The sequence below is a fragment of the Prionailurus bengalensis genome, chromosome B2 (assembly GCF_016509475.1).
Source record: "Prionailurus bengalensis isolate Pbe53 chromosome B2, Fcat_Pben_1.1_paternal_pri, whole genome shotgun sequence".
NCBI classification, from domain to species: Eukaryota; Metazoa; Chordata; class Mammalia; order Carnivora; family Felidae; genus Prionailurus; species Prionailurus bengalensis.
Genome location: NC_057349.1, coordinates 54,256,395 through 54,284,341, shown reverse-complemented (window position 1 = coordinate 54,284,341; position 27,947 = coordinate 54,256,395). Strand labels below are relative to the sequence as shown.

At 36.3% G+C, this 27,947-nt stretch overlaps 1 protein-coding gene across 2 annotated transcripts in view; it reads right to left on the bottom strand.

Annotated features, from left to right (window-relative positions):
• Positions 1–27,947, bottom strand: part of PRIM2 (DNA primase subunit 2) — a 355,938-nt gene that overhangs the window by 273,385 nt on the left and 54,606 nt on the right. For both annotated transcript variants that reach the window (XM_043591715.1, XM_043591716.1), the window contains 2 exons: positions 18,434–18,535; positions 16,193–16,330 (listed from right to left, as the gene is read on the bottom strand). In XM_043591715.1, coding sequence (XP_043447650.1) covers positions 16,193–16,330; positions 18,434–18,535 — 240 coding nt within the window. The remainder of the gene's footprint in view (positions 1–16,192; positions 16,331–18,433; positions 18,536–27,947) is intronic.

Sequence of the window (27,947 nt, the reverse complement as noted above, 5' to 3'; positions counted from 1 at the left end):
AATGACTCCTGAGGCATTATGCTAAATGAATAAGCCAGGAAAAGAGAGGCAAATATTGAATAATCTCACTTATATGTGAAACCTTTAAAAAAAAAAAATTAAGTGAAATTCAAGTGACAGTGAGTAGAATAATGTGTACCAGAGGCTGAGGATGGGGAGAAAAGGTGGGGGGCGGGGGGGAGGGGGGGGAAGGAAGTAGAATGGTGGTTGCCAGGCATTAGGAACTAGGGGCAATGGGAAGTTATTGTTTAATGGGTACAGTTTCAGTTTTGCAAGATAAAGAAAGTTCTAGAGATGGATCGTGGTGATGGCTGTACAACAGTATGTATGCACTTAATACCACTACACTGTATGCTTAAAAATGGTTAAGACAGTAAATTTTATGTCATGTTATTTTACAATAAAAAAAACTCGGAAAAATATAAATGAGAGACACAAGACATCAGGTTCAATGTTCATGGAGTATGTAAGTGATAATAAAAAAATGAGTATAGGGCATGTAAGACATGGGATGGATACGCCAAAGGATGAGTAGGGAAAGTGGGAGTCAGAATCTCAGTGTAACTCAGATAGAAGGTTTGAACAATTAGGAATGTCTACTTAAGTTTTTGCATCCAAGATTAAGCTGATAAAAAATACGTATTTTCCCTCTCCTTCTCCTTCCCCTCTCGCCCTCCCTCTCTCTATCTCTTTCTCTCTCACACAGACACACAACAAAGACACTACAAAATGCCTGTTCTAAAATCTAAAACAACAATGAATTAAGGGACCTCATTCAAAAGAACAATCTACCATAAAAGAACCATGAAGAAAGGAACTTATTTTTTAAAGTGAGGGGAAACTTATACAGGTAAGGGCTACCTTGTCACCTGACAGGCACCGAGACCCAACAAAGTGAATGACAATAATCTTGCATTTGCTGCAACATGCTTCACTGTCCGCAGACTTTCCCTTTGCACTGGTGAGCGAAGAGGGTGCTTTTCTTCCTTCCCAGTCCACCTTCTACAGCCATACTTGTTAACTGGGGACACGACAGCAGAAATGATCAGCACCTATCCATTCCCAAGAGTAAATGGATAGTGTGACTGACCCTCACTCCATCACTCAAGAGACTAATCAGTCTGAATTTAGTGATTCAAACGATAAGAATAAGGCCTACATGTTCATTTCAAAAACACCTGCTAAAAACGGGGGGGGGGGGGGAGAGGACTGGCTAGTAATTTATTAGTGAGCCCCAGAAACACACAAGCTACCCAAGAATTCAACACAATCTTTTTTTAAAAAAGATTATTTTTTAATGTTTATTTATTTTTGAGAGAGAGAGAGACAGAGCGCATGTGCGCGCACATGAGTGGGGAGGGGCAGAGAGAGAGGCACAGAATCTGAAGCAGGCTCCAGGGTCTGAGCTGTCAGCACAGAGCCGGATGCGGGGCTTGAACTCACCAACCGTGAGATCATGACATGAGCGGAAGTCCAACACTTAACCAACAGAGCCACCCAGGCGCCCCAAGAATTCAACACATTCTTGATTTTAGTTTCTCTCTCTCAATCCAGTTTTTCTCAAAAATAAAGTCCAAGTTCCTCTTCCTCCAAAGCCTTGTCCTTTCTTCACAACTTGCTGAAGATGACCAGCCCTTTCACCCAAACCTAAAGGTATGTTCCAGTTACTCATCAGCAACAGTACCAACTCCTGGTACTACCCACCATGCAGTGCAGAATACAGTTCATGCCCACCAGGTACACATTTATGAGGTCCTCTTCCCTAAGAGACTAGAGAGCTTAAAGTTCTCATCCTAAAAGAAAAAAACCTTGTAACTATATATAGTAACTAGACTTATTGTGATGATCATTTCGCCATTATACCAATATTAATTTGTTTCATCTCGCCCGAATTCAGCAGAACTGATCAATCTTGTGGCAAACATGTAGGCAGGCTAATTCAATCAATCCCTTACTCCCTGGCCTGCTTCTACCAAAAGGGGCTGAAGAAATAAAGCATGTGCCCTCCAAAACAAAAGAGGCCATGAAACAGAGTTCTGGCTAGAGAAGTAAATACAATTTGCTAGAGAAGAATAGCAAAGGATAACAATTCTAAGAAAACATTTGATCCTCTTGCTCCTCTGATGAAGAGGAGCAGAAGTAGCCGATCTTCCTAACAAACACAAGAAAACCGAAGCTAAGCAGCCATGAATCCTGCAACTGAAAGACAATAATCGTGAGGAAAAGTATTAAGAGGATTTAAAAAGCACACCCTGACACTGTTAAGCCATTGCAGTGTAGTGAGCAAACACCTATCTCAATGTGAGTAAGAAAAATAACTCCTACGTGAGGAGTTTAAGATATTTAACTGGTTTAAGGTATTTCTAACCGGTAAATTCCCAATTCTGCCATTACTCTGTAGTCATGGGCTGACTGACACCTTTATGCTCATCTACACTCATCCAAAAGGAAAAGGAAAAAAAGAATCCTACTAGTGTCACTTCCCACAGAGAAAGATATCATTAAAGATCACGAGCAGAGGGGCGCCTGGGTGGCGCAGTCGGTTAAGCGTCCGACTTCAGCCAGGTCACCATCTCGCGGTCTGTGAGTTCGAGCCCCGCATCAGGCTCTGGGCTGATGGCTCAGAGCCTGGAGCCTGTTTCCAATTCTGTGTCTCCCTCTCTCTCTGCCCCTCCCCCGTTCATGCTCTGTCTCTCTCTGTCCCAAAAATAAATAAACGTTGAAAAAAAAAATTTAATAAAAAAAAAAAAGATCACGAGCAGAGAAATTATGGATTCAGGTAGACTGGCCTGTAATTCTGGCTCAGCAACTAACCAGCACTGGGGTCCTGGAGAAGTTATTCAACCTTTTAAAGCCTCAGTCTCCTCATCTGCAAAAACCATGCTATTAATAACCACCTCATAATGTTACTGACAGGATTAAATCGTAGTACATATAACAAAAGTGTCTGATATAGAGTAAGTGCTTAAAAAACTTAGAAACCTGCCTCCATCACCACTACGACAATCACATAACCCAGCAAGCCAGTTCTCCAGCTGAAGTAAGTAAAGTTCAGAGGCTCTTGACCTCTGAAAAGAAAAATGACTCCACACTACATCATACAAGGGGAAAATACAGTTTGAAAATATTGTACCCTGCCGTAGGCCCAACCTACAGCGTGCAATTGATAAATATTTGCTGAAGAATAAATCCCTTAGTCAAAGTGTTAAGAAATCAAATTGGAAACACATAAAACACTGAAATTATCAAGATAAAGAAGTAATTCCTAGGACCTTCAGTACACAATTTTTTGAGCCATCCTCAAGAAGTAGAGATGATTTCCTTCTTAATATTTTAAACAAAACTCAAAAGTAGTCTGAAGGACTAATGAAAATGTACTTACAAAGCTTTAAGCTACTTGGAAGAATAGACTATAAATGCAAATTGTTATTCTCTTTCTTTGGGATTACAGGGGATTTTGTCCTGCCAAAATCCAAAACTGTATTAGTTTGTTTTTTTCCTCAAAGATTGAATACTATTTCATCTTCTTTCATTATTTTAGCCTTTCATAGTCAATGTAATAACTGTTAGATTTTTTATGGAATGGCTATAGAAGATAACATTCTGGTTAGCAATCTTGCTTGCTATTCTTCTGTTTTCAAATTTATGACAAAGAAATCCATCTTCTGTACCTTCTTCCAGTTTCAGTTCTCTATTTTCTAGATCATTACCTCATTCATAGCTCAATTTAGTAAGCTCACTGACACTGCTCACCTGTTTTGCAACTCAACAAATACTGTATGTGGACAAAATCATAGTTTCATAAAGAAGAGCCATAACTGCTCTTAAACCACAGCTTCAATGCTTTCCATATTACTCAAGTTTCATAATTCTGCTAAGTTTATAATTTAAAATGTAGGTATAAAGACACAAAGTCACCTAATAATCATGGTTTAAAATGTACCCTAAAAGTATAAAATGATAAAAACAAAAAGGATTTTATACAAATAGCAAGAGGCTCATAAAACATTTATTCCTACTGTTAATGCCTCCTTAACAATGTAGGGGAAACCAAACCTGTGCATTTAGTTATTCTCAATTCTATCATTCCTTGATTATTTCTAGTATCAACGAGTCTAGAACAATTTTCATTTGATGTTTATTTGAACATCAAATATGAAAATGATGTTTTATCTGAAGTGCTCTGAACTTACACAATGCTTCCTAGAACATTCTAGATAACATTTTCCACACCACCCCAATTCTGGTGTATATGCTGCCTGAGTTCACAGGGTTCTGTGTCACTTAGCTAAAGATGTAAAGCCTTAATAAGATTTTTATTTCTGAGGCAGAAGATTCACAATGCATGTAAATCAGAAGATGGATTCTGCACTCCCTGACAAGTTCCTCAAATATATGTGTGCAACTAAATAGACAAGCAGTGAAATTTGAAGGTACAGAATTAGAAACTGTATATGGACAGTACTCGTCTGCCTGAATGGAGTGGGCAGGATGAGAAATGCCAGCGTTTGTTGTCAGCCATGGGTATGGACAAAGAGGGAACTTAAAAAATGAAGAAAAATAACAGCAGCCTCATTTACCATCCCCTACTTCTACTCCCCAAAAAAGACAAGGTCAAGGAATTGTTCATATCTAAGAAAGAGCTCTGCAAAATCCAGACCAGAGTTGACATTTTCTTTGAAACTCTCTCTGAGATCTCCACACTAATTCATCCCTCTCTTTTCTATGCAACCTCTGTACTTCTGCTTTTACTGACCACAGTGTAGCATGGCCATTTATATCCCTCTCCCACTGCTGCTCCCTCTCACACTTTCTGAGCACCCTAAAGCTTAATCATACCTGTGTTTTTGCCTGGCCAAAGGTGAACACTCAAGAAAACGTACTGAATGTGAATAAAAATCTTTTTGTAAACATTACATAACTATCACAAAATTAAATGACACCTAGTTATAAAAGAAAGCCAACCTGATTATAAATACTTCTTTTTAATATTTACTTTCTCTGGCACATATGTTAAGTATTATAGGTAAAAGAGCAAATACAGGATGCAGCCAATCCTACTTCTACCAGACAAAGTTGGTTTAATTAATATAATATTTTACTTTGGTTAAATCCTGTGTCCTGTGTGTGTATGTTTTATATATATTTCCCTCCCATTCTCATTCTTTCATTAATGATGACTCAAACCTTTAAGAAAACTAAAATTCAGGAGCAACTTGGTGGTTCAGTCCATTGAGCATCCGACTTCAGCTCAGGTCATGATCTCATGGTTCCTGAGTTCAAGCCCCACATCAGGCTCTCTGCTGTCAGCACAGAGCCCGCTTCAGATCCTCTGTTCTTCTCTCTCTCTGCACCTCCCCTGTTTATGCTCTCTCTCTCTCAAAAATAAATAAAACATTGGGGTGCCTGGGTGGCTCAGTTGGTTAAAAATCTGACTTCGGCTCAGGTGATAATCTCACGGCCCGTGAGTTCGAGCCCCACATCGGGGCTGTCAGCACAGAGCCTGGAACCTGTGTCAGATTCTGTGTCTCCTTCTCTCTCTGCCCCTCCTCTGCTTGTCCTCTATCTCTCTCTGTCTCTCAAAAATAAATAAACAAATAAATAAATAAATAAAGCAAGCATTTAAAAAAAACACTAAAATTCAAAATTGTCTAATCAGTACTTTTCAATGCCCAGTCACTGTTACAGATTACACTCTAAACATCTAATCAATCCTCAAACATTTTTCATATTCCGAGCTCCCTTGTGCAAATTTTTTAAACTGGAAAACTAAATATAACACTGTATGCTGTACGTCAGCTAACTGAAATTAAAATTAAAAAATAAATAAAATATAAAAATACTTCATATTTTTAAAAATTGGAAAACTAACAGGTGATGCGTCTTTCCTTGCAGTGACTGAATAAATTTTTGCTCTAAGAGAGTAAAACTGTCAAAGATTTGAATTTACAAGTACCCCCCCCCAAAAAAACCTATTTCAGTATTCAGCTGTTTCCTAGCAACTGAATCTGCTGATATTTTCTCATCACAAGTAAGTAATAGGGATAAAAATCTGTATTTCAGTATACTCAGATATCAGTTAAAGCAATGCAGCTGAGCAAAAAAATAATAAGTAAATCATAAATAATGGCATAAATTTATGGCATTTTCTAACCAATCTAGGCTACAGCCTTAAAATGGGTAACTATAATTCTTAAATATGATAAATGACCTGAGAAACAGGAGTATTTATGAAAGAGTGTAGGAGGGATCTTTTCTGTGACTGGGGGTAGGTAGGGTGCACAGGGGACAAGAGGTGACCACAAAAATAGTAACCTAAGAATTACTCTAGAGAGTTAGTCCAACTATGAAGAATGAAGCTGCTATTCTCAAGGTGGCTAGAGTTTAAGCCTGGTTTATGCTGCATCATGAGAGTTTCTAAACAAAATATAAAATTCATATCTTACATACTCCAGAGGAAAACTGTCAAAAGAGTAAACTACTGCAGCCAACTGAAGGAGTTCTTCAGAAGTGTTTTGAGGTTATAAACAGTTGCACTTAACACATTATCAAGATTTCACTCTTTTATAAACCGTACACTAAAGTGCAACCTCCATTTAACTTTAACTTCCTCGATACAGCCAGAGAAAATATAAACAGGCAGTTCTCACAAGGTACTTCATCAGATCCTGAGGACCTTTTCTGCACAAGGCACTGTGACAGGCTTCAGAGATAATTAAGCTGAATACAGCACAATGCCTACAATGGAGAAGTAGAGTATGGCTCGATCTCTACCCTGGTGAATTCTACACTTAAAACATGTAATGAAAATATTTATTGAGGGCAAATGAGAGAAAGCAGTAGAAAGGCAGAGGTATTTGACTGGGCCGGGGAGAGACAAAAAAGTGTAGCAAAAAGGAAGGCTACTGGACTTAACGAGCTTGGGGAGACCTGGGTCCTTTACTAATTAGCTGAATGAATTCTGATAAACCATTCAGAACCTTTGTGAGGCTAACCTTTCATGGGCAAAATGAAGAGACATTGCTGGTATTTACTGAGAGCCTCTCATAATAAGAAAGCATTGCACGAAAGTACTACCATACATAATAGGACAAGAAAGCATGCCCACTGATATCTATAAACTTAGAGTTTGCCTTCTAGTCACCAAGAATCGGGGCAAGAAAGCACAAATTATTACCACACAGCTCTAAAATCCTTTCCTGCTCTAAAGAAATCTGTGTATATGTACCGCTAACATTTCCTGGCAAAAAGCAAAGAAAAAGTGAAATAAGTGGTTCATTAAAATTCTTGCCACCAATAATTTCCATAAACACAAAATGCAAAACTGCACTAAGCACTATTGGGGGAAATAAAAAGAAAAATCAAAACCTCTTAAAATATTATTCTTCCCAAGAACTAAACCCTTCGAATGAGTATCTAAAAAATATACAGCACTTTGCAAGTTTTAAAAAAAGCACTTTCATATACATTACTGATTTTCCTCAATAAGTAAAACCTTTCTATCAAAAATCTAGAATATTTCACTAAGACAAGAAAATAACTGTTACTGAATCTTATTCTGTGAATGGTGCCAAAATCTCATTTTGTAAAGTAAAATACAATTGGTGAAAAAAGCCAAGACTGATTTGTTCATTTGTGGTATCCAACTCATAGCACCTGACTGATCCCCACACCCAACCTTGAAATCGTTTGGTATTTGATCCTCTTCTCTCTTTATTCTTTACTCCTTAGAAATTGAACCCACTATTTCGTGTTCAAAAACTTCACAACCATGTGTGACTCCCAAATCAATGTCTTCGTCTCCAAGCACTCTTCTAAGTTTCAACCCAGATTTACTAGAATGTCCTATTAGTCCAAGAAATTCAACACACCCAATACGAAAATCATTTTCTCTCAAACAGCTCTTATATTCCTATTGCTAAAACACATCTCCAATGGTAACACCAGCAATTTATCAGTATTGTTTCCAAAATGGATAATGAAAGATGACCTACTGAGATAGGGAAAGAAATTATTAAATATCTATTCCTATTTTCTTCTAATTCTTTTTTAAAAGCACCCTTTTCTAATATCTACATCTGTACATTAAAGATGTGTGATATCTTAACAGGGAGTATACCAAAAATGTCTGGAAACCATTAGCATACAGACTAAAACTCAAACTCCTTAGCCTAGTGATATGCATTGCTACAGTTTATCTTCTACTATTCATCACAGGCATTAAATCTAAGCAAACAAACCACTAACCAGTCCCCAAACACAGCCCAGACATTCCAGCAACCCAATCATTTAGCTTTACTGCTCTCTGCAATCTGTTCATCTCCCTATAGCAAATCACCTAAAGCCAACGTCAATTCCATCCTTTTTCAAAATTCCCTGAGTTGAGGTGACAAAACTATCAGGACAATCCCCATTATCAACCTAGTCACTGAGTCTTTAATGTACACACTTTAGCTCCCCCTACTAGATAAGATAGTTCTTAAGGGTCAAAGCCCTGTCTCATAAATTTCCCATCTCCCTTACTACCAAGGCACTTATATAGTAAACCTGACATATGTTTAAAAAATGCTTGTTGAATGGACAAAATTGTAAGCTGGACATTATATAATGCTTAATAACAGTATATATTAATAAATTAATACCATTTTTTTTAATTTTAGAGAGAGAGCACAAGTGGGGGAGAAGGGCAGAGAGAGAGGGAGAGAGCTTAGTGTGGAGCCTGACACGGGGCTCAATCTCACAACCATGAGATCATGACCTGAGCTGAATCAAGAGTTGGATGCTTAACGGACTGAGCCACCCAGGCATCCCTAACTGTATCTTTTCAAGGAGTTGTATTATCAAGGGATTTATATTTTTTTTAAACTGAGCAAATATTAAAAATTATATTAGGGTCCGGTTACAGAGGAGGCATAAAGGTTGAATTAGGAGCTGAGATACAATGAATTGATAACTAGTTAGGGGAAAAAGAATGAAGGAAAGATATATTTCTTTGCCTCACGTAACAATTTTAGAAGCTTTGGCCAGTTCTTTCAGTTAATAGTTTATTTTTTTTAATAACTTTCTGTTTACCCACATATTGTTTTGGGTACTAGGGACACAGTACTTAACAAGATAGATAGATGAAATTTTTTTTTATAAAGCTTATTTTGTAGTGGAGGTAGACAATTACCAAAGAAATAAACAATAACAATATTATATCTAACATGAAGGAGCCAGCTGAACAAATACAGAGGAAAATGTGTTTTAGGCAGGAGACAATCATGGCACTTTTGCAGAATAAAAAAGGCCAGTATGGCTGGAGTGTCATGAGCAAGCAGAAGGTGGTACAAGATGGGACTACGGTAACTATCTATAGGACAAATTCATTAAAATTAAGTCAGAATCCACTAAAGTGGAACATGGACATACCCTATTTACCCTACATTTCCAATCCTAGGCATATAACAACAGAAATGTGTTTTCCAAAAATGTCTTAGAATGTTTGGAGCAGCAGTATTAGTAATAACGAAAAGAAAGAAAACGAAACCAAATGTCTCTCAACAACAGAATGAGAAAATACACTAAGTCAATCAGAATTGAGATGAATCAAAATCGTGGATTACCTAACAGGATCCAATAAAAACAGCATATCACCAGTTTTATGATATTCCTGCTCAAGATGTATAACTTGAATCTTAACATGCAGAAACATCAAACAAATCCCAACAGAAATATTCTACAAAATAACTAGCCTATTTTCTTCAAAAGCAACAAAGTCATAAAAGTCCAAACTAAGAACCTGTTCCAGAGAGACTAAAGAGACATAACTAATACATGTAATAAAAGATTGGATCCTTCTGAAATAAAGGACATGATAGAGAAAACTGTGAAACTTGAATGGGGTCTGAGGATTAGCTGGTAGTCATGTATTGGTGCTAATGTGCTTATTTTGAAAGGTGAACTGTGGTTATATAGGAGAACAGCTTTGTTTATAAGAATTACACCCTAAAGTACTGGGGGGTAATGAGACATCAGGTTGGGAACTTATTCTCAAATGGTTGTGGCAAAAAGCTAGTTTTTTACTTGCAACTGTTTTTGAATTGCAATTTCAAAATTGTAAAAGATTATCAATTTTGTTTAAAAGTTATTTTGGGGGGAGAAAAGAATAAGCAGGAGGGAAGCAACAGAAAGGAATTCAAAGTTCATATGTTATGTATATTTTTAATGTGTATTTGTTTATTTTGACAGAGAGAAAAAGAGAGAGTGCAATCAAGGGAGGGGCAGAGTGACAGGGAGATAGAAACAATCCCAAGCAGAGAGAATCTCTGAGGTGTCATTGCAAAGTCTGATGCAGGGCTCAAACTCATGAACCGTGAGATCGAGAGTCAGAAGCTTAACCAACTGAGCCACACAGGTACCCCCATATGCTGTATTTTTTACCAACAAGATACAAAACTTAAATGCAATTTGCTGAAAAAAATAAAGATATTACTAACTTAAGAACTTAAAGAGTTTGCCCTTGGGACACATGGGTGGCAAAGTGAATTAAGCATCCCACTCTTGGTTTTGGCTCAGGTCACGATCTAATGGTTCTTGGGTTTAAAGCCCCATAGCAGGCTCTGTGCTGTCAGTGTGGAGCCTGCTTAGGATTTCTTTCTCCCTCTCTCTCTGCCCCTCTCCCTCTCTCTCTCAAAATAAATAAACTTAAAAAAAAAAAAGTTTGTCCTTAACCTCAGTATATTTAGAGGTTGCATCCTCTGCACAAAACAAAAAAATAAACTTTGCAAAAACCTGCACATACCCTTTCTACATTAAATTATTAGAAAGATAAACTGAAAAAAAAACTGAATAGCAAATATGCATGTGCCCATTTTTTATTAGTAAGAAAAACTTTCTTTCAGAAGCACCCAAACAATTCAAATTTTCAGCCAAATTACATTATACTATGTACACAGACTAACAATTTGGAAGAAAAAAAAAAAAAGAAAAGAAAACTTTCCTTTTCAAAATCTTTTCAAAACTTTTCAAAATCAGCACAGGGATGTTACCAATACTCTAGAAGCTTTCTGCAAATGTACGATGATATTTTTGGTTGTCACGGGAACTGGGGAGGGCCACTATTAGCATTTAGTAAATTAGAGCTAGAGATGCCCAACATCCTGAAAAGTATACAGCTGTTTCACACAAAGAAGTGCTGTCCAAAATGTCAGCAGAGAGAAAATGGGTGAACAAAACCAGTAATAATAACACAAGGGGAATGGGCAACCAGGAGGCAAACATCAGTGTTTGCCACAGAGATTCATAGCAGTGAAAGACACTATTTTCATCTGTAAATAGATGATGGTCCAACATAAGTCACAGACAACTAAAGAAACTACTTAAAAACATCAACTATACTGAGGATTTTTTAAATATGAAAAATACAGAATTAGGGAGAGAGAAAGAAGATTTAAGTTAGTAAACACCTATCATACTAGGTGGTTTCATTAACTGCCTTATCAGTCAAACCAGAGGTAATATTTTAGTCTTCGCAAAGGCTGAAATAACTGAATTATACATGTTTAAGTAACCCCGGTCAGTAATAAAAATTATTTATGCCAGAAAATGTAACAATTTTTAATTCAAAAGAAAAGGTTGGCCTATCATTCTACTGTGTGTATAGGTAAAAAGAGTAACATCACAACTTTAAAGTTCTCTTCTGCACCGAGTACCAAAAATAGTATTTTTAAAAACTAGATTCCTATTAAAAGGCAACAATACTGCAAAATGTGTATTTTTATTCAAGTATAATAAACATACAGTGTTATATTATTTCAGGTGTACAATATAATGATATAACAATTCTATATATTGCTCAATGTTCATCTTGATTAGTGTATACTCTTAATCCCCTTCGCCTATTTGACATAACTCCCACCCACCTCCCTCTGGTAACCATCAATTAGTTCTGTGTATTTCAGAGCCTGCTTCTTGTCTCTATTTTCCTTTGTTTGATTTCTTAAAGTCCACATTACGTGGAATCATATGGTATTTGTCTTTCTCTGACTTATTTCACTTAGCATTATACCCTTTATATCCATCCATGTTGTTGCAAAAGGCAAGATTTCATTCTTCATGGCTGAATAATATTCGTGTATGTGTACATCTTCTTTACCCATTCATCTATCAATGGACAGTTAGGTTACTTCCATGTTTTGGCTATTATAAATAATGTAGCAAAATGTAAGGGTGCATATATCTTTTTGAATTAGTGTTTTCATACTCTTTGGGCAAATAGTAGTGGAATTGCTGGATCATACGGTAATCCTATTTTTAATTTTTTGAGGAAACTCTATAGTGTTTTCCACAGTGACTGCACAACTTTGAATTCTTACCAACAGTGCACAAGGGTTCCTTTTATTCTGCATCCTTGCCAATACTTGTTTCTTGTGTTTTGGGTTTTAGCCATTCTCTCAGGCATGAGGTGATATCTCATTGTGGTTTTAATTTGCATTTTCCTGATGATGAGTGATGCTGGGCATCTTTTCATGTATCTCTTGGCCATCTATATGTCTTCTTTGGAAAAATGTCTATTGAGATTCTTTGCCCATTTTTTATCAGATTATGTTTTTGGTGTTGAGTTGTATTAAGTTCTTAATACATCTGGACATTAACTTCTTTTCAGACACATAATTTGCAAATCTCTCTCATTTGGAAGGCTTTTAGTTTTGTTAATGTTTCCTTTGCTTTGCAAAAGCTTTTTATTTTGGTGTAGTCCCAATAGTTTAATTTTGCTTTTCTTTCCTTTGCCAAAGGAAACTACCTAGAGAAATGTTCCTACAGCTGATGTCCAAGACATTACTGCCCGTTTTCTTCCAGTACTTTTATGGTTTCAGGTCTCACATTTAGGTCCTTCATCCATTTTGAATTGATTTTTTATATATCATGTAAGAAAGTGGTCCAGTTTCATTCTTTTGCATGTAGCTATCCAGTTTTCACATTTGCTGAAAAGACTTTCCTCTTGTATATTCTTGCCTCCTTTGTCATAGATTAATTGATCATCAAAGCATGAGTTTATTTCTGACTCTCTATTCTGTTCCATTGATCAGTATTTATATTTTTGTGCCAGGATATTACTGTTTTGCTTACTATAGCTTTGTAGTCTACCTTGAAATCTGAGATTGTGACACCTCTTTTTTTGCTCTTTCTTCAGATTGGCTATTTGGGGACTTTTATAGTTCCATACAAATTTTAGGGTTATTTGTTCCAGTTCTACAGAAAATGCTATTGGCATTTTGATAGCGATTGCATTAGTTCTGTAGATTTCTTTGGGTAGAATGGACATTTAAACAGTATTAGTTCTCCCAATCCATGAACATGGAATATCTTTCCCTTTGTAGATGTCATCTTCAGTTTCTTTCATCAGTGTTTTTACAGTTTTCAGAGTACAGGTCTTTCACTTCTGTTGTTCAGTTTATTCCTAAGCACTTTATCTGATTTGTTTTTTCAAACACCTTTTTTGGTACTTGATTCAGAACTTCAAGGTTACATGATGTGGCTCTTTTTAAGCTATACTAATTACAGTTAGAAGTATAGGCCAACCTTTCCTTTGGAGTTAAAAAGTATATTTTCTGGTATAAATCATTTTTATCACTGACTGAGATTACCTAAATGTATATAATTCAGCTATATCAGCATGTGGGCGTGATTATAAACAGAAATGCTTCCTTGGGGCGCCTGGGTGGCTCAGACGGTTGAGCATCCAACTTCAGCTTAGGTCAGGATCTTGCAGTTCATGAGTTCGAGCCCTGCATCAGACTCTGTGCTGACAGCTCAGAGCCTGGAGCCTGCTTCGGATTCTGTGTCTCCCTCTCTTTCTGCCCCTTCCCCACTCATGCTCTGTCTCTGTCTCTCAAAAATGAATAAATGTTAAAAAAAAAAAATTAAAACAAAATGTTTTCTTAATTTATCTTTCAGCTACTTATTATTAGTGTATAGAAAGGCATTATTTCTGTATATGAGTTGTGTATCCTATGACTTTACTGATTTCATTTATCAGCTCTAGTAGTTTTTTAGTGGAATCTTTCCGATTTTCTACATACAGTATCACGTCATCTGCAAACAGTAAAATTTTTACTTCTTCCTTACCACTTTGGATATCTTTTATTTCTTTTTCTTGTCTGACTGCTCTGGCTAGGACTTCCAAAACTACGCTGAATAAAAGAGGGACAGTGAACATCCTGGTCTCATTCCTGATCTTAAGGGAAAAGTTCTCAGTTTTTCACCACGGAGTATAATGTTGTTATATGGCTTTTATTATGTTGAGGTAAGTTCCCTCTAAACCTGTATTACTGAGTTTTAATGATGAATGGATGTTTTACTTCTCAAATGCTTTTTCTACATCTACTGAAACAATCATATGGTTTTTACCTCTTTTTGATGTGATTTATCACATTGATTTGTGAATATCAAACCACCCTTGCATACCTGGAAGAAATCCAACTTGATCCTGGTGAATGATTTTTTTTAATGGATTGTTGGATTCAGTTTGCTAATATTTTGTTGAAGATTTTTGTATCTATGTTCATCAGATATATTGGCCTATAGTACTTTTTTGTAGTATCTTTTGGTATGAGGGTAATGCTGACCTCATAGAATGAACGAAGCTTTCCTTCCTCCTCTATGTTTTGAAATAGTTTGAGAAGAATACGTATTAACTCTTCTTTAAATGTTTGGTAGAATTTGCCTGTGAAGCCATCTGTCCCTGGACTTTTGTTTTTTGCGAGTTTTTTGATTACCAACTCAATTAATTGCTAGTAATGAGTCTGCTCAAATTTTCTATTTCTTCATGTTTCAGTTTTGGAAGGTTAAATGCTTCTAGGAATTCTTCTGTTCCTTCTAGATTGTCCAATTTGGTGGCATATAATTTTTCATAATATTCTCTTACAATCCTTTATATTTCTGTGGTGTTGGTTGTTACTTCTTCTTTCCTTTCTGATTTTATAGGAGTCCTTGCTCTTTTTTTCTTGAGTCTTGCTAAAAGTTTATCAATTTTGTTGATCTTTTCAAAGAACCAGCTCTGGTTCTGTTCTATTGTTTCTTTAGTCTCTATTTCACTTATTTCCACTCTAATCTTTATTATTTCCTTTCTTCTACTGGCTTTCAGCTTTGTTTGTTCTTCTTGACTTGACCACTACTGTTATTATCCTCCCTCTTAGACCTGCTTTTGCTGCATCCCCTAAGTTTGGGCACTGTATTTTCATTTGTTTCCATGTTATCTTTTGATTTCCTATTTCTTTGTCGACGCATTCATTATTTAGCAGCATGTATGTAACCTCCAAGTATTTGTGTTCTTTCCGAGGTTTTTCTGTGATGATTTCTAGTTCTATATTACTGTGACTCCAAAAAATGTATGACATGATTTCAATCTTCTGGAATTTGTTGAAACTTGTTTTGTGGCCTAATGTGATCCATTCTGAAGACTGTTCCATGTGCACTTGAAAAGAATGTGCATTCTGCTATTTGGGGATAGAATATTCTGAACAAATCTGTTATATCCATCTGGTTCAATGTGTCATTCAAAGCCACTGTTTCTTACTGATTTTCTGTCTGGATGAGCAACTCAGTGACTTAAGTGGGGTGTTCAGAGCCCCTACCAAAACATGTATATTTTTTAAGATGTTATCCCTTAAGTGTAACACTTGCAACAAATCCATTGAAAAGCGCTGATCATGTTATTTACTCAAACAGCTACCACCAATTGCATTCAGCAGGTTGTTTACTGCAGCACTAGCATATCGCTGTTTTTATTACCTAATATAAAGATTTTCTTCTACATTACCCTCTACTGACACAAAATACCAATTTAGGACAGAAATCTAGGGGTTATATACACCACAGGCCACAACAAATGTGAAGGGCCTTATATGAAATGCATCTCCAAGGGAAAAAGGCATGACCTTGCAGACATGACCCACAGAAGCTTCTCACAAAATTAATCAGCTCACTATTAGTATTACTATGAGAAAGATAAGTAAGAAAACTAATTATGGGCAGTAACAAATAAAAACCTAGTGCTTCCAGAATTACCAGTACATCATAAGCAATTTGAATGTTGTTATAAAAATTACCTTATTTCTTAAGAAGTGTAGAACAAAACTACCAAGGGTATATAATTAAAACATGTGTATGTGGACATAAAGTAAAAACAGAAATAAAGTGAAATACTTACTGCCAAAGCCTTGGACAGCTTGGCTCTAAATTCATTCAGGACAATTGCCACAATATCTTTAAGTGGTACATAAGCAAAGCCATCTTCCAAATAGACTTTCCTTCCTCGGAACAAATCCAGAGCATCAGCAAAAGGGATCTGAATTCATGTGAAACAGGGAAAGTAAGTTGGTACCTGTCATGAAATCCTCCTAAGTCTTCATACATACTAAGTCTAAACAAAATACTTCCTGTGAGAAATTCATTTGTCCCAGCAGATTAAAAAAAAAAAATCTATTTATATTCTTTAAAGCTAAACAATAAACATTAGGAAGAGATGACAGTCAAAAATGTGCTCATTTCAGAGTAGATGATTTGAAAAATAATAACAAACTTAGTATGCATTATTTTACTCTTAACTCATAAATTTACAAATTAAAATCCTCAGAATTTTAAACTCTCAACTCAAGCCCTCTAAGCACATTGCATTCCCCTCATATGACATTTTCCACAACTTTATTCTGCATCTATTATCTATATACAATATGTTCAGTGCTGAAAATTACTAAAGTAATTCCAAATTTCTTCATCTGTTTCCATTCTTTCTCCAGAAAAATATAATGGAAAAGCTAATCTCAATACCAAGAAATGGAAACAGTAAGTGTTCAGTTCTGCTACTGAAGTATTTGCCAGTAAATACCATTTAAAAAAAAAAACATACCCTTCCACTTGGATTTTTTAAAATTCTAAGACCTACCCTAAAATTTTATGATATGAGCAGAATATGGTATTAGTAAACTGAAAATCATCCTCTCTCTACAATATAGTTTTTCTTTTTAAAAATGAGGTTAAAAAATCAGGTGAAAGAAATAATCCCCAAATTGCCTAGTCACCCAAGTTTTAGAGGAATTAAATCAATATGCCTAAGATTCTTCCATATATCCAATACCACCACCCAATAAGCAAATCACGTTTTTTTTTTTAACAGATCTGTTACTAAAGTTCATCACATAGTTGAGCAAACAAGACAGACACATATGGGAAGTCAAACAGCTCTACAGGGTGGTAGGTATCTGACACAGCACCAAACAACAGTTACACAGAGCATATTAGAGGAAGAGGTTAGAGGGTTTATTTCAATGATGCAGGGAAGAGATGGGGATAGTTTGGAAACATGAGCTCTAGTCCAAGTTCTGTGACTGACCAGACTTATGATTTCTACACATTTAATGAATGCTTCTAAACCATGGTGGCCAAATCTACAAAACGAGGGAAGGGGAGAAAGGGATGGTATAAATGACCCTTAGGGGTTCTTTAGCTCCAATATTCCATGATTCTAGCTTATTAAGGTAGTCACAGTGGAAATAAAAATGCCCAAGGAGAAGCAGAAAATGATGTGAAGGCAGAGTTATGGGAAATGTGTGGTATGGGAGGAATAAATGTTGATTCCCATACTCTAAGTTTGGGAAGCTTACTGAATGGTGGCCTAATGAGTAGAAGGTGGAAGCCTAAATAGGGAGCTAATGTGGAAGCAGGATTTTAAACTACTGGCACTCACCAACAATAATCAGTACATCCTTTTCAAAGGAAATTGTAGTGTTACAACTGTCAGATTTTAAAATCACTTTCAGCTCTCCCCCTTCCCCTTCTGAATTATTCCGTCCAAAAGCTGTTCAATGGGTGCAAGCAAAGTAGGTACCAGTGCTGAGGAATAGAAGGCAGCAGAAGTGGCCTGGTTCAAGATGTCAGAACCTGAGTAGGTTAAAGAAGGTCTTGCCATGAGAGAGCAAGTAGGCAGATGGCATCATAGCCCAAACAGAATAAGAAAGAGTCCAGGTGGGGAAGACAGTCCAAACATGGCATCAGAGCCCAAGAGTGATGTAAAAGGCTATCACACAGCAGTGATCCAGAACGAAGTGTTGAAGTCAAGTAGACTTCAAGGAGGGGAGAGTACTCCTGCCAGTGCAGCTCAGCATGAAGTGTAAAAGCCTAAGCATTGTGAGCAGAGTATTTCTTGAAGAGAATGGTCTGCCTTAGCAGGGTCAGAGTTCAAACAAGGTTACAAGGGTGTGTAGGCTATGTAGGAGGACAGCCCAGCACAGAAGGGTTGGCACACCCTCAGTGGGGTGAAAACGAATTCTGCACAGGAGAGAGAGAAGCTACAGTGACCAGAGACTATACAACTGTATTAATTAAATACGTACATAAAGCTCATTGTGATATATTTAACAAAACCCAGGAAGTATTTTAAAAGTTTATGTACCTTATAAACTGACTCCAACTCCAACTCCGACTTAGACGCACTCGAAGAGGTTGATGAAGCAATAATCTCATGTTCTCGGAGACTCCTCTCTTCATCACTTATCTAAAAGGAAATACATTTTATGTGGTTTAAGAAATAAAAATTTTTAAAAGAAATTAAGCCTTCATTCAATAAAACACTTTCCTATTCTAGTAAAGATACTGTACTTTCACAAAATATTTTTTTAAAATCCTGATATCTCAAATAATTCCTAATATGAGTACTAAATCATTAAGAAAGTCAAAATATTAAAGAAATTTTAAATTCAACATACTTTCAAATTCCTACTCTGCCAATTTCTTTTTTTTTTTTTTAAGTTTATTTTGAAAGAGAGACCAAGAGTGCATGCGAGAGGGGGAGGGGCAGAGAAAAAGAATCCCAAGCAGGCTCCACCCTGCCAGGGAGGAGCCTGACATGTGGCTTGAATCCATGACCAGTGAGATCATGACCTGAGCCAAAACCAAGAGTCAGATCTTAACCAACTGAGCCACCCAGGCACCTCTACTGTGCCAACTTCTGAGGACATATACCACAAAGGAACAACAGCAAAAAGAAAAAGTATTATACTAAGAAAGAAATTATAATAAAAACACAGGCTAATACAGACCAAAAAGAACCATAATCTTAATTCAAGAGTTATATTAATTTCTTAAACTATGTATTTGCAGGGGTGCCTGGGTCACTCAGCTGATTAAGCATCAGATTCTTAATTTTGGCTCAGGTCATGATCTCACAGTTCATGAGAAGATAGAGCCCTGGGTAGAGCTCTGTGTTAGCGCAGAACTTGCTTGGGATTCTCTCTCTCCTCTCTCTCTCTGCTTCCCCCCTGTTCGCGTTCACGTACATGCTCTCTCTCAAAATAAACATACATTTAAAAAAAATGCATATTTGCATTTAAGAGTGGTTTAACTATTTCTTTCTTGTTTTTTTTTTTTTAATGTTTATTTTTGAGAGAGAGACAGACAGACAGAGTGCCAGGGAGGAAGGGCAGAGAGAGGGGGAGACAAAGAATCTGAACTAAGCTCCAGGCTCTGAGCTGTGCACACAGAGCCTGATGTGAGGCTCAAACTCATAAACCATGAGATCATGACCTGAGCCAAAGTTGGACACTTAACCAACTGAGACACCCAGGTGCACCAGTTTAACTATTTCTCAATTTTCTTTTTTACCAATTTAAGTTTTTTTAATGTTTATTTATTTTGAGAGAGACAGAGCATGCATGCAAGCAGTGGAGCGGCAAAGACAGAGATAGAGAATCCCAAGCAGGCTCCACGCTGTCAGTGTAGAGCCCAATGCTGGGGATCTCATGACCTGAGCTGAAATCAAGAGGATGCTTACCCAACTGAGCCACCCAGGCACCCCCTAAAGATTTTATTCTTAAGTAATCTCCACACCCAACATGGGGCTCAAACTCACAATCCCAAGATCAAGAATCATGTGCTCAGGATGCCTGGGTGGCTCAGTCAGCTAAGCATCCAACTTCGGCTCAGGTCATGATATCACCGTTCACAGGTTGGAGCCCCATGTCAGGCTCTCTGCTGTCAGGACAGAGCCCACTTCAGAACCTCTGTCCCACTCTCTCTGCCCCTCCCCTACTAGTTATCCCTTTCTCTCAAAATAAATAAACTTCAAAAAAAAAAAAAAACCAGGTGCTCTACGGACGGAGTCAGCCAGGTGCCCCTATTTCTCAATTTTCTAGCCATACACAACAACTTCAAACTTAAACTACCAGCTTTCCTAGGAACAACTATAGATCTACTAGCTCAGATCATTATGTCTTCAAAAAGGAAAACATTGATCTGACTGGATAAGAATTTCAAACTTCGAGAAAAAGAAAAGATCTGAAAATGAGATAAAATATAAACAACAAACTGAAGGGAATATTTATATCATTTAACATCCAAGTTACTCTCAATAAACCCCTAGGCTGTAAGGACATAAGTACAGTAATCTAAAAGCAAAACACAAACAATAATCATATAAGTGACAAAAATAAAAGTAAATTAAAATTCCATTCATTTATAATTGTCCAGATGATCAGCCTTTGTACCTTTCCTGATCACTTTTACAGTGATCTACATTGGTTAAGATTGGTTAGGTTATACTACAGTTAAAGAATTTGAAATTTTTAATGGATTAACAAAAAATGGTATTTCCTGCTTTTCTGCAAGTTCGTGAAGGGGTGGTGGGAAGGCGGCAGTGGGAAGCAGGAACACTTCACTACCAGTGGTTCTCACCATGCAATCAGATAGCTCTTGGATGCTCCAATCTCCTGCATAATGGCAAACTGGTTCTTTCTAAAAGTTATACAGGTCAACTCCACTCACATTTCATTGACAACAGCAAATCTTACAGGTGTGCAATGTCCAAAGGAGCAGGAAGTATAATTCTACTACTTGCCCAGAAAGAAGGAAACCAAATTTACTGGTGAATAGCACCAATGATTATTGCAATCCATTCGTCCAGTCACTAATTTACAGTTCACACAACTTATGCTACAAAATACATTCAATCCTATCAGAAGTGAAATAATCTAAAAGTTCTATTCAGTAATGGCATTAGTCTCAAAGTTCAGCATCTGTGGATGATGCTTGGTGGTCTCTGTATTAGAAAACGATAAAGCTTCTCATTTCAAAGATAAGGTATCTATCCTCTGCACGTGCGTGCGCATGCATACACACACACACACTTAATAAATAGTACTAGAACAGGGCAGAAAAACCATGTTAAACATTCCTATTTAGGACAGGGAAGAATGGGGAGGGGAGTCAATTAAAATAATAATGCCATATTAATTTATACCTATTAAAAAGGCAAAAATTAAAAAGACTTAGAAAACACAACGTCAGGACAATCTTTGTGTAGCGCACTTTGACAACACGTATCAAAAGCCTTAAAACAAGCAGACCCTAACAATTTTACTTCCAGAATTAGTATGAAGTAAATTAACAGGACAAATACAAATAAAGGAATAATTTCTTTTCATCACAATATTATTTATAAAGTAAGAAAAAAAAATCTCAATGTCCAACAACAGGTATTTAGTTAAAGAAGTAGAACATGATGTTTCAGTAAAGCAGGCTTTATAATTCAGGTCAATCTCTCACAAAAATCAAAGAAAGAATACTGATAAAAATTTTTAACAGCATCTTCTTTAAAGCACAGATTAATATTCATATATAAAGTCAGATTCAAATGAAAGTGGAATATCTAACAAAAGATCCCCCTACTTAAATGCCATTAATGAAATCCCAAGCCTTGAACATGTTTTAAGGTGGTCCTTGGTTCAAATACTCCAGACACCTGGCAGAAACAGACTCAAATCCTCTCTGAAGGGAAACACATTCCAGCATGCCTGAAACGATTCCTGCAAATACAGCTTCAAATACAATGTCAATCATATTGTCTTTTATAACAAGGTTGACAATAAAACATCTCTTCATGAGCAAAGAGAAAAAGACTCAAAGTATATAGATAATAACTATGTTAATATGTGTAAAGAAAAGACAAATATGACGATAGCTATATGAATGGGAAACTATAAAAAGTGATTTGCAAAGAGAAATTCTAGAAACAGAAAAAAAAACTCAGGAACAGAAATACAAATTCAGTGGAATCATAAAAAAAACCTCTTCAAGTTGTAGTGATTGTGGACTAGGTAGGTGATTCAGACCAATCCATCTGCATCAAAGTTCTCACAGGTTACTTGGGAACTGTCAGACTAACAGGTATGCCTTATCATGTAAAGCCCGCTTTAATATTTGCTAAATTCTGGGAAAAGCAGCTTCATGGAGACCCTGCCAAAAGTGGTAACTATGCCCTACTCTCTAGCACACTGAAAGACTTAAGTGGGTATGAACCAGAAGTTTATCAGCCTTCATATGGAGTTGCAGCCAAGTATCCAATTATCTAGTGGGACAGGGACTTCAGATTTTGGATTTAAATTAAAATCATCCTGAACTAGCACTTCCTACAAGCCCATGAAAGAAACAAATGAAAATCCTTTGGAAGAAAGACAATCCTCCTCGGCCTCAATAAATATGGTCCTCCAAATAACTTCCCAAATAGTCTCTAGCACACAAAAATAACAAAGTACACAAGGAAGTAAGACTCCATGAACAGGAACCAGATAGGTAAGACCAAAAGAGGGTAAGGACTGAAAAAGAATAAAATAGTCATTATTCACAGATAGTATGATTAGTATCCTTAGAAAATGCAGAAAAAGCCACAAATAATTAGACCTACTGAATTAATCAAACAAGATTTCTGGAGACAAGGTCAAATACAGAAAAACCAGTTGTATTTCTATATGTCAGCAGCCAAATTCAATAATGGAACTTTTTAAGGTTACTATTTACAAAAGGATTAAAACTATCAAGTACCTAGGAATAAATCTAACAAAAGACGTACAAGGCCCCCACAAAAAAAAACAAAAACAAAAAAACAAAAAAAAAACTGTGATCTTACTTAGGGAAATTGGAGAAAACTAAAAATAACAGAGAGATACCCCATTTGTGCCAGAAGACCAAATATTGCAAATGTACCACTTCTCCTCCAATTGACCTATAAATTCCAAACACTCTCAAAATTAGAACAGTTTCTGCATCTCTATGTGTGAACATTTACAAGTTGGTTCTAAAGCGTATATGGAGGGGCACCCTGGGTGGCTCAGCTAGTTGAGCATCCAACTCTTGATACCAGCTTAGGTCATGACCACACAGTTGTGAGATCAAACCCCACACAGGGCTCCATGCTAAGTGTCAAGCCTGTTTAGGATTCCCTCTCTCCCTCCCTCTCTCTCTGTCCCTCCCCAGCACATGTGCACACCATGCTCCCTTTCTCTAATAAATAAATAAATAAACATTAAAAAAAATTATGAAATGTATATGGACACACAAAGGTCCAAAAATAGCCAAGACAGAAACAACAAAAAAAGATAACCACTCCAATGGAAAAATAAGCAAAAAACATGAATAGGCATTTAACAAATGAGAAAATTTAAAGGGTCAATAGTTCTATGAAAAGTTGCCCGATCTCCTTGGTCATCAGGGAAGCACAAATTAAAACTACAGTGAAAAACTCCATGACCTAACACTATACAACCATTAGAATAGTTAACATAAAAAAAAAAAAAATGTTGGTGAAGGTGTGGAGGAATTGGAACTCTCAAAGATTGTTGGTGGAAATACAAATGGTGCAGCCACCTTGGAAAAAGATCCACCACTTGGTTATAAAACTAATGACAGCTGCCACTATGACTCAAAAATCTGACTCCCAGGTATCTACCCAGGAAAAGTGAAAACATATGACCACAAAAAGACTTATTTAATCCCACTTATATAAAGTTCTAGAACAGGCAAAACTTCATGTGGTAGAAAAAGATGTGAACAGTGGTTTGCCTTTTGGAGGGCAGGAACAGGGATTTTCTGGGAGGCTGCATGCAGAAACTTTTAGGGCTGACAGTTATGTTCTGTTATCTTGGGAAGTTTGAGTTGCACACGTTTATGCATCTGTCAGAACTCATGAATGGTGCACTTAAAATTCGTGCATTTCATTGTACGTAAGCTTTACCTTAAATAAAAAGAGAACTGTTAACAAACACTGAATTTCAGGATATGCAGGTGGGAACTGTAACCATTTCTGTAACTTACTTAGAAATGGACTTACTCTGAAATGGATAGATACAGGAATGGAAAATAAGTGATAAACAAGTACAGTAAAATGTAAATTGTAGAATCTAGATGATGAGTACATATGGGTATTCACTATAAGATTCTTTCAACTTTTCTGTATTTTTGAATCTTCTCACATTACAATTTGGGGGGCAAAATAACACAATGAAGGTATTACTACTCACCAGAACTAAAATTAAGTTGGACAATACAGATCAATGTGTACAGCAATGAAATTCTTCAAAACCCACTGACAGCAGTACAAATTTGTATAAACATTTTAGAAAATCTGGCATTATCTCATAAGTTGAAGGTAAACATATCCCATAACCTAGCAATTTTTCTCCTACCTATATATACTAGAGCAGAGATAAGCAAACTTCTTCTAGGAAAGGCCCAATAGTTAAAATTTTAGGCTTTGTAAGCCACAAGGTCTCTTTCACAAGTACAATGTTTGTCCTTATGGAAAGGAAACAGCCATGTATAAATAAATGGATACAGTTGTGTTACAATAACACTGTACTTATGTACTCTGAAACTTATATTTCATATAATAATTTTTCTTTAATAAGAAATCCTCTTTTACTTTTTCAACTCATTAAACATGTAAAAACCAACCTTCACTCACAGGCCACGCAGAAACAGCAGACAGGATTTGGCCCACAGGACACATTTTGCTGAGCCCTACCCTAGAGCAATGGATTTCAAGCAGTACTATTCATGAGAAACACCTAAAAGGTTTGTTAAAATAGAAACTGCTGCACCCCGCTCCTACAGTTTGATTCATAATCTCTAGGGCAGGTCCCAAAAATTATCTAACAAGTTCCCAAGTGATGAGAATGTTCCAGTTCTCAGACCATAGCCCTTTAGAGAAGCATACATACAAAGAAACATGAACAAGCACTTATCATATAATCATAAAACAACATTATTCACAACAGTGAAAAATTAAAACCCCAAAATGCATCAAAAGCAGAATAAATAAATGTAATATATTTGTAGTATAGACTATGCAATAGCAAAAATAAACTTCACACACTATGCATAAATCTTAAAAACATACTAAGCAAAATAACCCACATACAATATAAAACATAGCCCATTGCTCCATTTACATAAAGTTTTGTTTTAGTAAGAAAAATTATACTGTTTAGGGATGAACACTCAGGTGGTCAACTCAAGAGAAAAAAAGGTAAAGAAATGATTACCATAAAGTCAGACTTCAGTGGTTTCCTCTAAGAGAGAGAAGACAACTAGTTGAAGGAAAACACAGGAGGGAACACAAGGATAAGTATGAAAAGTAAGAGTAACGCTTTATTCCTCACCTGGATGACAGACTAGTGTTCACTTAATAATAATCTACTGAACTGTATCTTTTTGTTTTATATATATTTTTCTTGATATGTGTTAAACTTCCTACTCTTTAAAATACTAAAAAGGGGGGCGCCTGGGTGGCTCAGTCGGCTAAGCGTCCGACTTCAGCCAGGTCACGATCTCGCGGTCCGTGAGTTCGAGCCCCACGTCAGGCTCTGGGCTGATGGCTCAGAGCCTGGAGTCTGTTTCGGATTCTGTGTCTCCCTCTCTCTCTGACCCTCCCCCATTCATGCTCTGTCTCTCTCTGTCTCAAAAATAAATAAACGTGAAAAAAAAATTTTTTTTAAATAAAATACTAAAAAGGAAAACAGAACTATACCATAATGAAATATTATACACTTGGTAAAATTATTCTAAAAATTATGACAACTTATGATTATTGTTATAGAAAAATATCCATGAAATACTGTTAGCTGAAAGTAAATTAATACAGTTAGGTGAGCACAAATTAAAACAAACCTTTAAGAGATTCCATGCCAGTATTTGTGCCTAAGTTTATGTGTTGGGAGAAAGTTTAGACCAAAGTAAAACTGTCTCACTCTAGATAAAGGGATTACATATTATTTTTATCTTCCTCCTTAAGCTTGCACATATTTTAGTAAATTTATTCCTTACCCATTTCATGAATGTTATTATAATGGTGTTTTTTAATTCAATTTCTAAATGTTGAATGCTTTCTTTTTTTTTTTTTTTAATTTTTTTTAACCTTTATTTATTTTTTGGGACAGAGAGAGACAGAGCATGAATGGGCGAGGGGCAGAGAGAGAGAGGGAGACACAGAATCTGAAGCAGGCTCCAGGCTCTGAGCTGTCAGCACAGAGCCCGACGCGGGTCTCGAACTCACAGACTGTGAGATCATGACCTGAGCTAAAGTCGGATGCTTAACTGACTGAGCCACCCAGGTGCCCCTAGTCTTTTGCCTTAGAAACAGAGTCAAGACTAAATTATTCTTTTAATTCAAAAATTTCTGAATAAAAAGTAGAGTATTAAAGAACGTAATTAAAGGGACGCCTGGCTGGCTCTGTCAGTAGAACATGCTACTTTTGATCCTGGGGTCATGAGTTCAAGCCCCACACTGGGTATAAAGCTTATCAAAAAAAAAAAAAAAAAAAAAAGAATGTAGTAAGATTTTCTTTCATTGAAATGTTACCCTCCCCCAAAAGATAGGGAAAAAAATGCCTACTCTTGCTTAGATTAGAAATAATGAAAAAATTCTAAGGAATTCAATATGTTCCTAAATCATTCACCCAAAGAAACCAGGTGCATTCTAAATAACACATGTTCTATCTAAAATTCATGTCATTGCTTGTGTTATAGCCTTTCGGTAAATACTGTTTTTCCTTGGTGAATTAAAAAGTTCATCCATTTGTCACACACATTCTATATTTTCATTTATCAATTTAGTTATAACCAAAATATAAACGGCCAAAGTAAGAAAATTCTCATCAGAAAACACAGGATGCTTTTACAAAACTTTATTAATTAGTATAAACTGCTACAGACTTGATTATTTCAAATATCTAAAATAACTTTGAGTATTCTCTTCTGTTTTCTGTCTAAAAACTACAGGTAAAATATGAGCATATTTCATATTCTCAGACTCCCTCAATGAAGTTACCTACTACATGCCTAGAAAATACCCTCTAAAACATCAAGACAAGATGAAATGGCTTCCTGCTTCTACAAAGAATCTCACGTAACAAAATAAAAACAGACACAGTGGAACAATTATAAAAACAGAGTAACAGAGTGGAAAGTATATAGTTTTTAAATGCAGAACCCTGAGTTCACATCTTAAGTTAATTAACCTCTTTGCACCTCAGTTTCTTCATCAGTAAAATTAAGAAAGTAATATGTATCTTACATAGCTTTTAAGTAAAATAAAGTATGGAAAGTGCCTCAAATAGGCATCGCCAATAGCATGACCTTAATACATGGTAAATATTTATTATTAATATCACTAATGTTTACAGATTACATTTTGATTAGTTTCTGTTTTCCAGGCATAAATTGAAATGTTTGGGGCAACTAACCTAGTTTCTATACACTTGTCATTTTATTAAACATAGGACTGATCTCTGGGGGGTACTGAAAATAACTAATAAAGATCACTGCAACATCTTACAATCAAGGTGTATCACACTTCACAAAATAAACATCTTCCTGAAAAGTATATAAACAAATTGCTCTAAATGAAATCACATTTCCATAGTAACTGACATTACTATTCTACAGACGCTCAACCTTTACTCTGATTAATTTTCAATTAGCAAAGACCCTAAACATTTGAGCTCTGAAGTTCTTTTGTTTCCACCACGACTCACAATTCCCCACATCTCAATCCCTGTTATCCAGACACACCCACCAGATAGCACCTCAATGTTTCAAATGGCATATGGTATAATGGTATAAATCTTTTTGTCAAACAG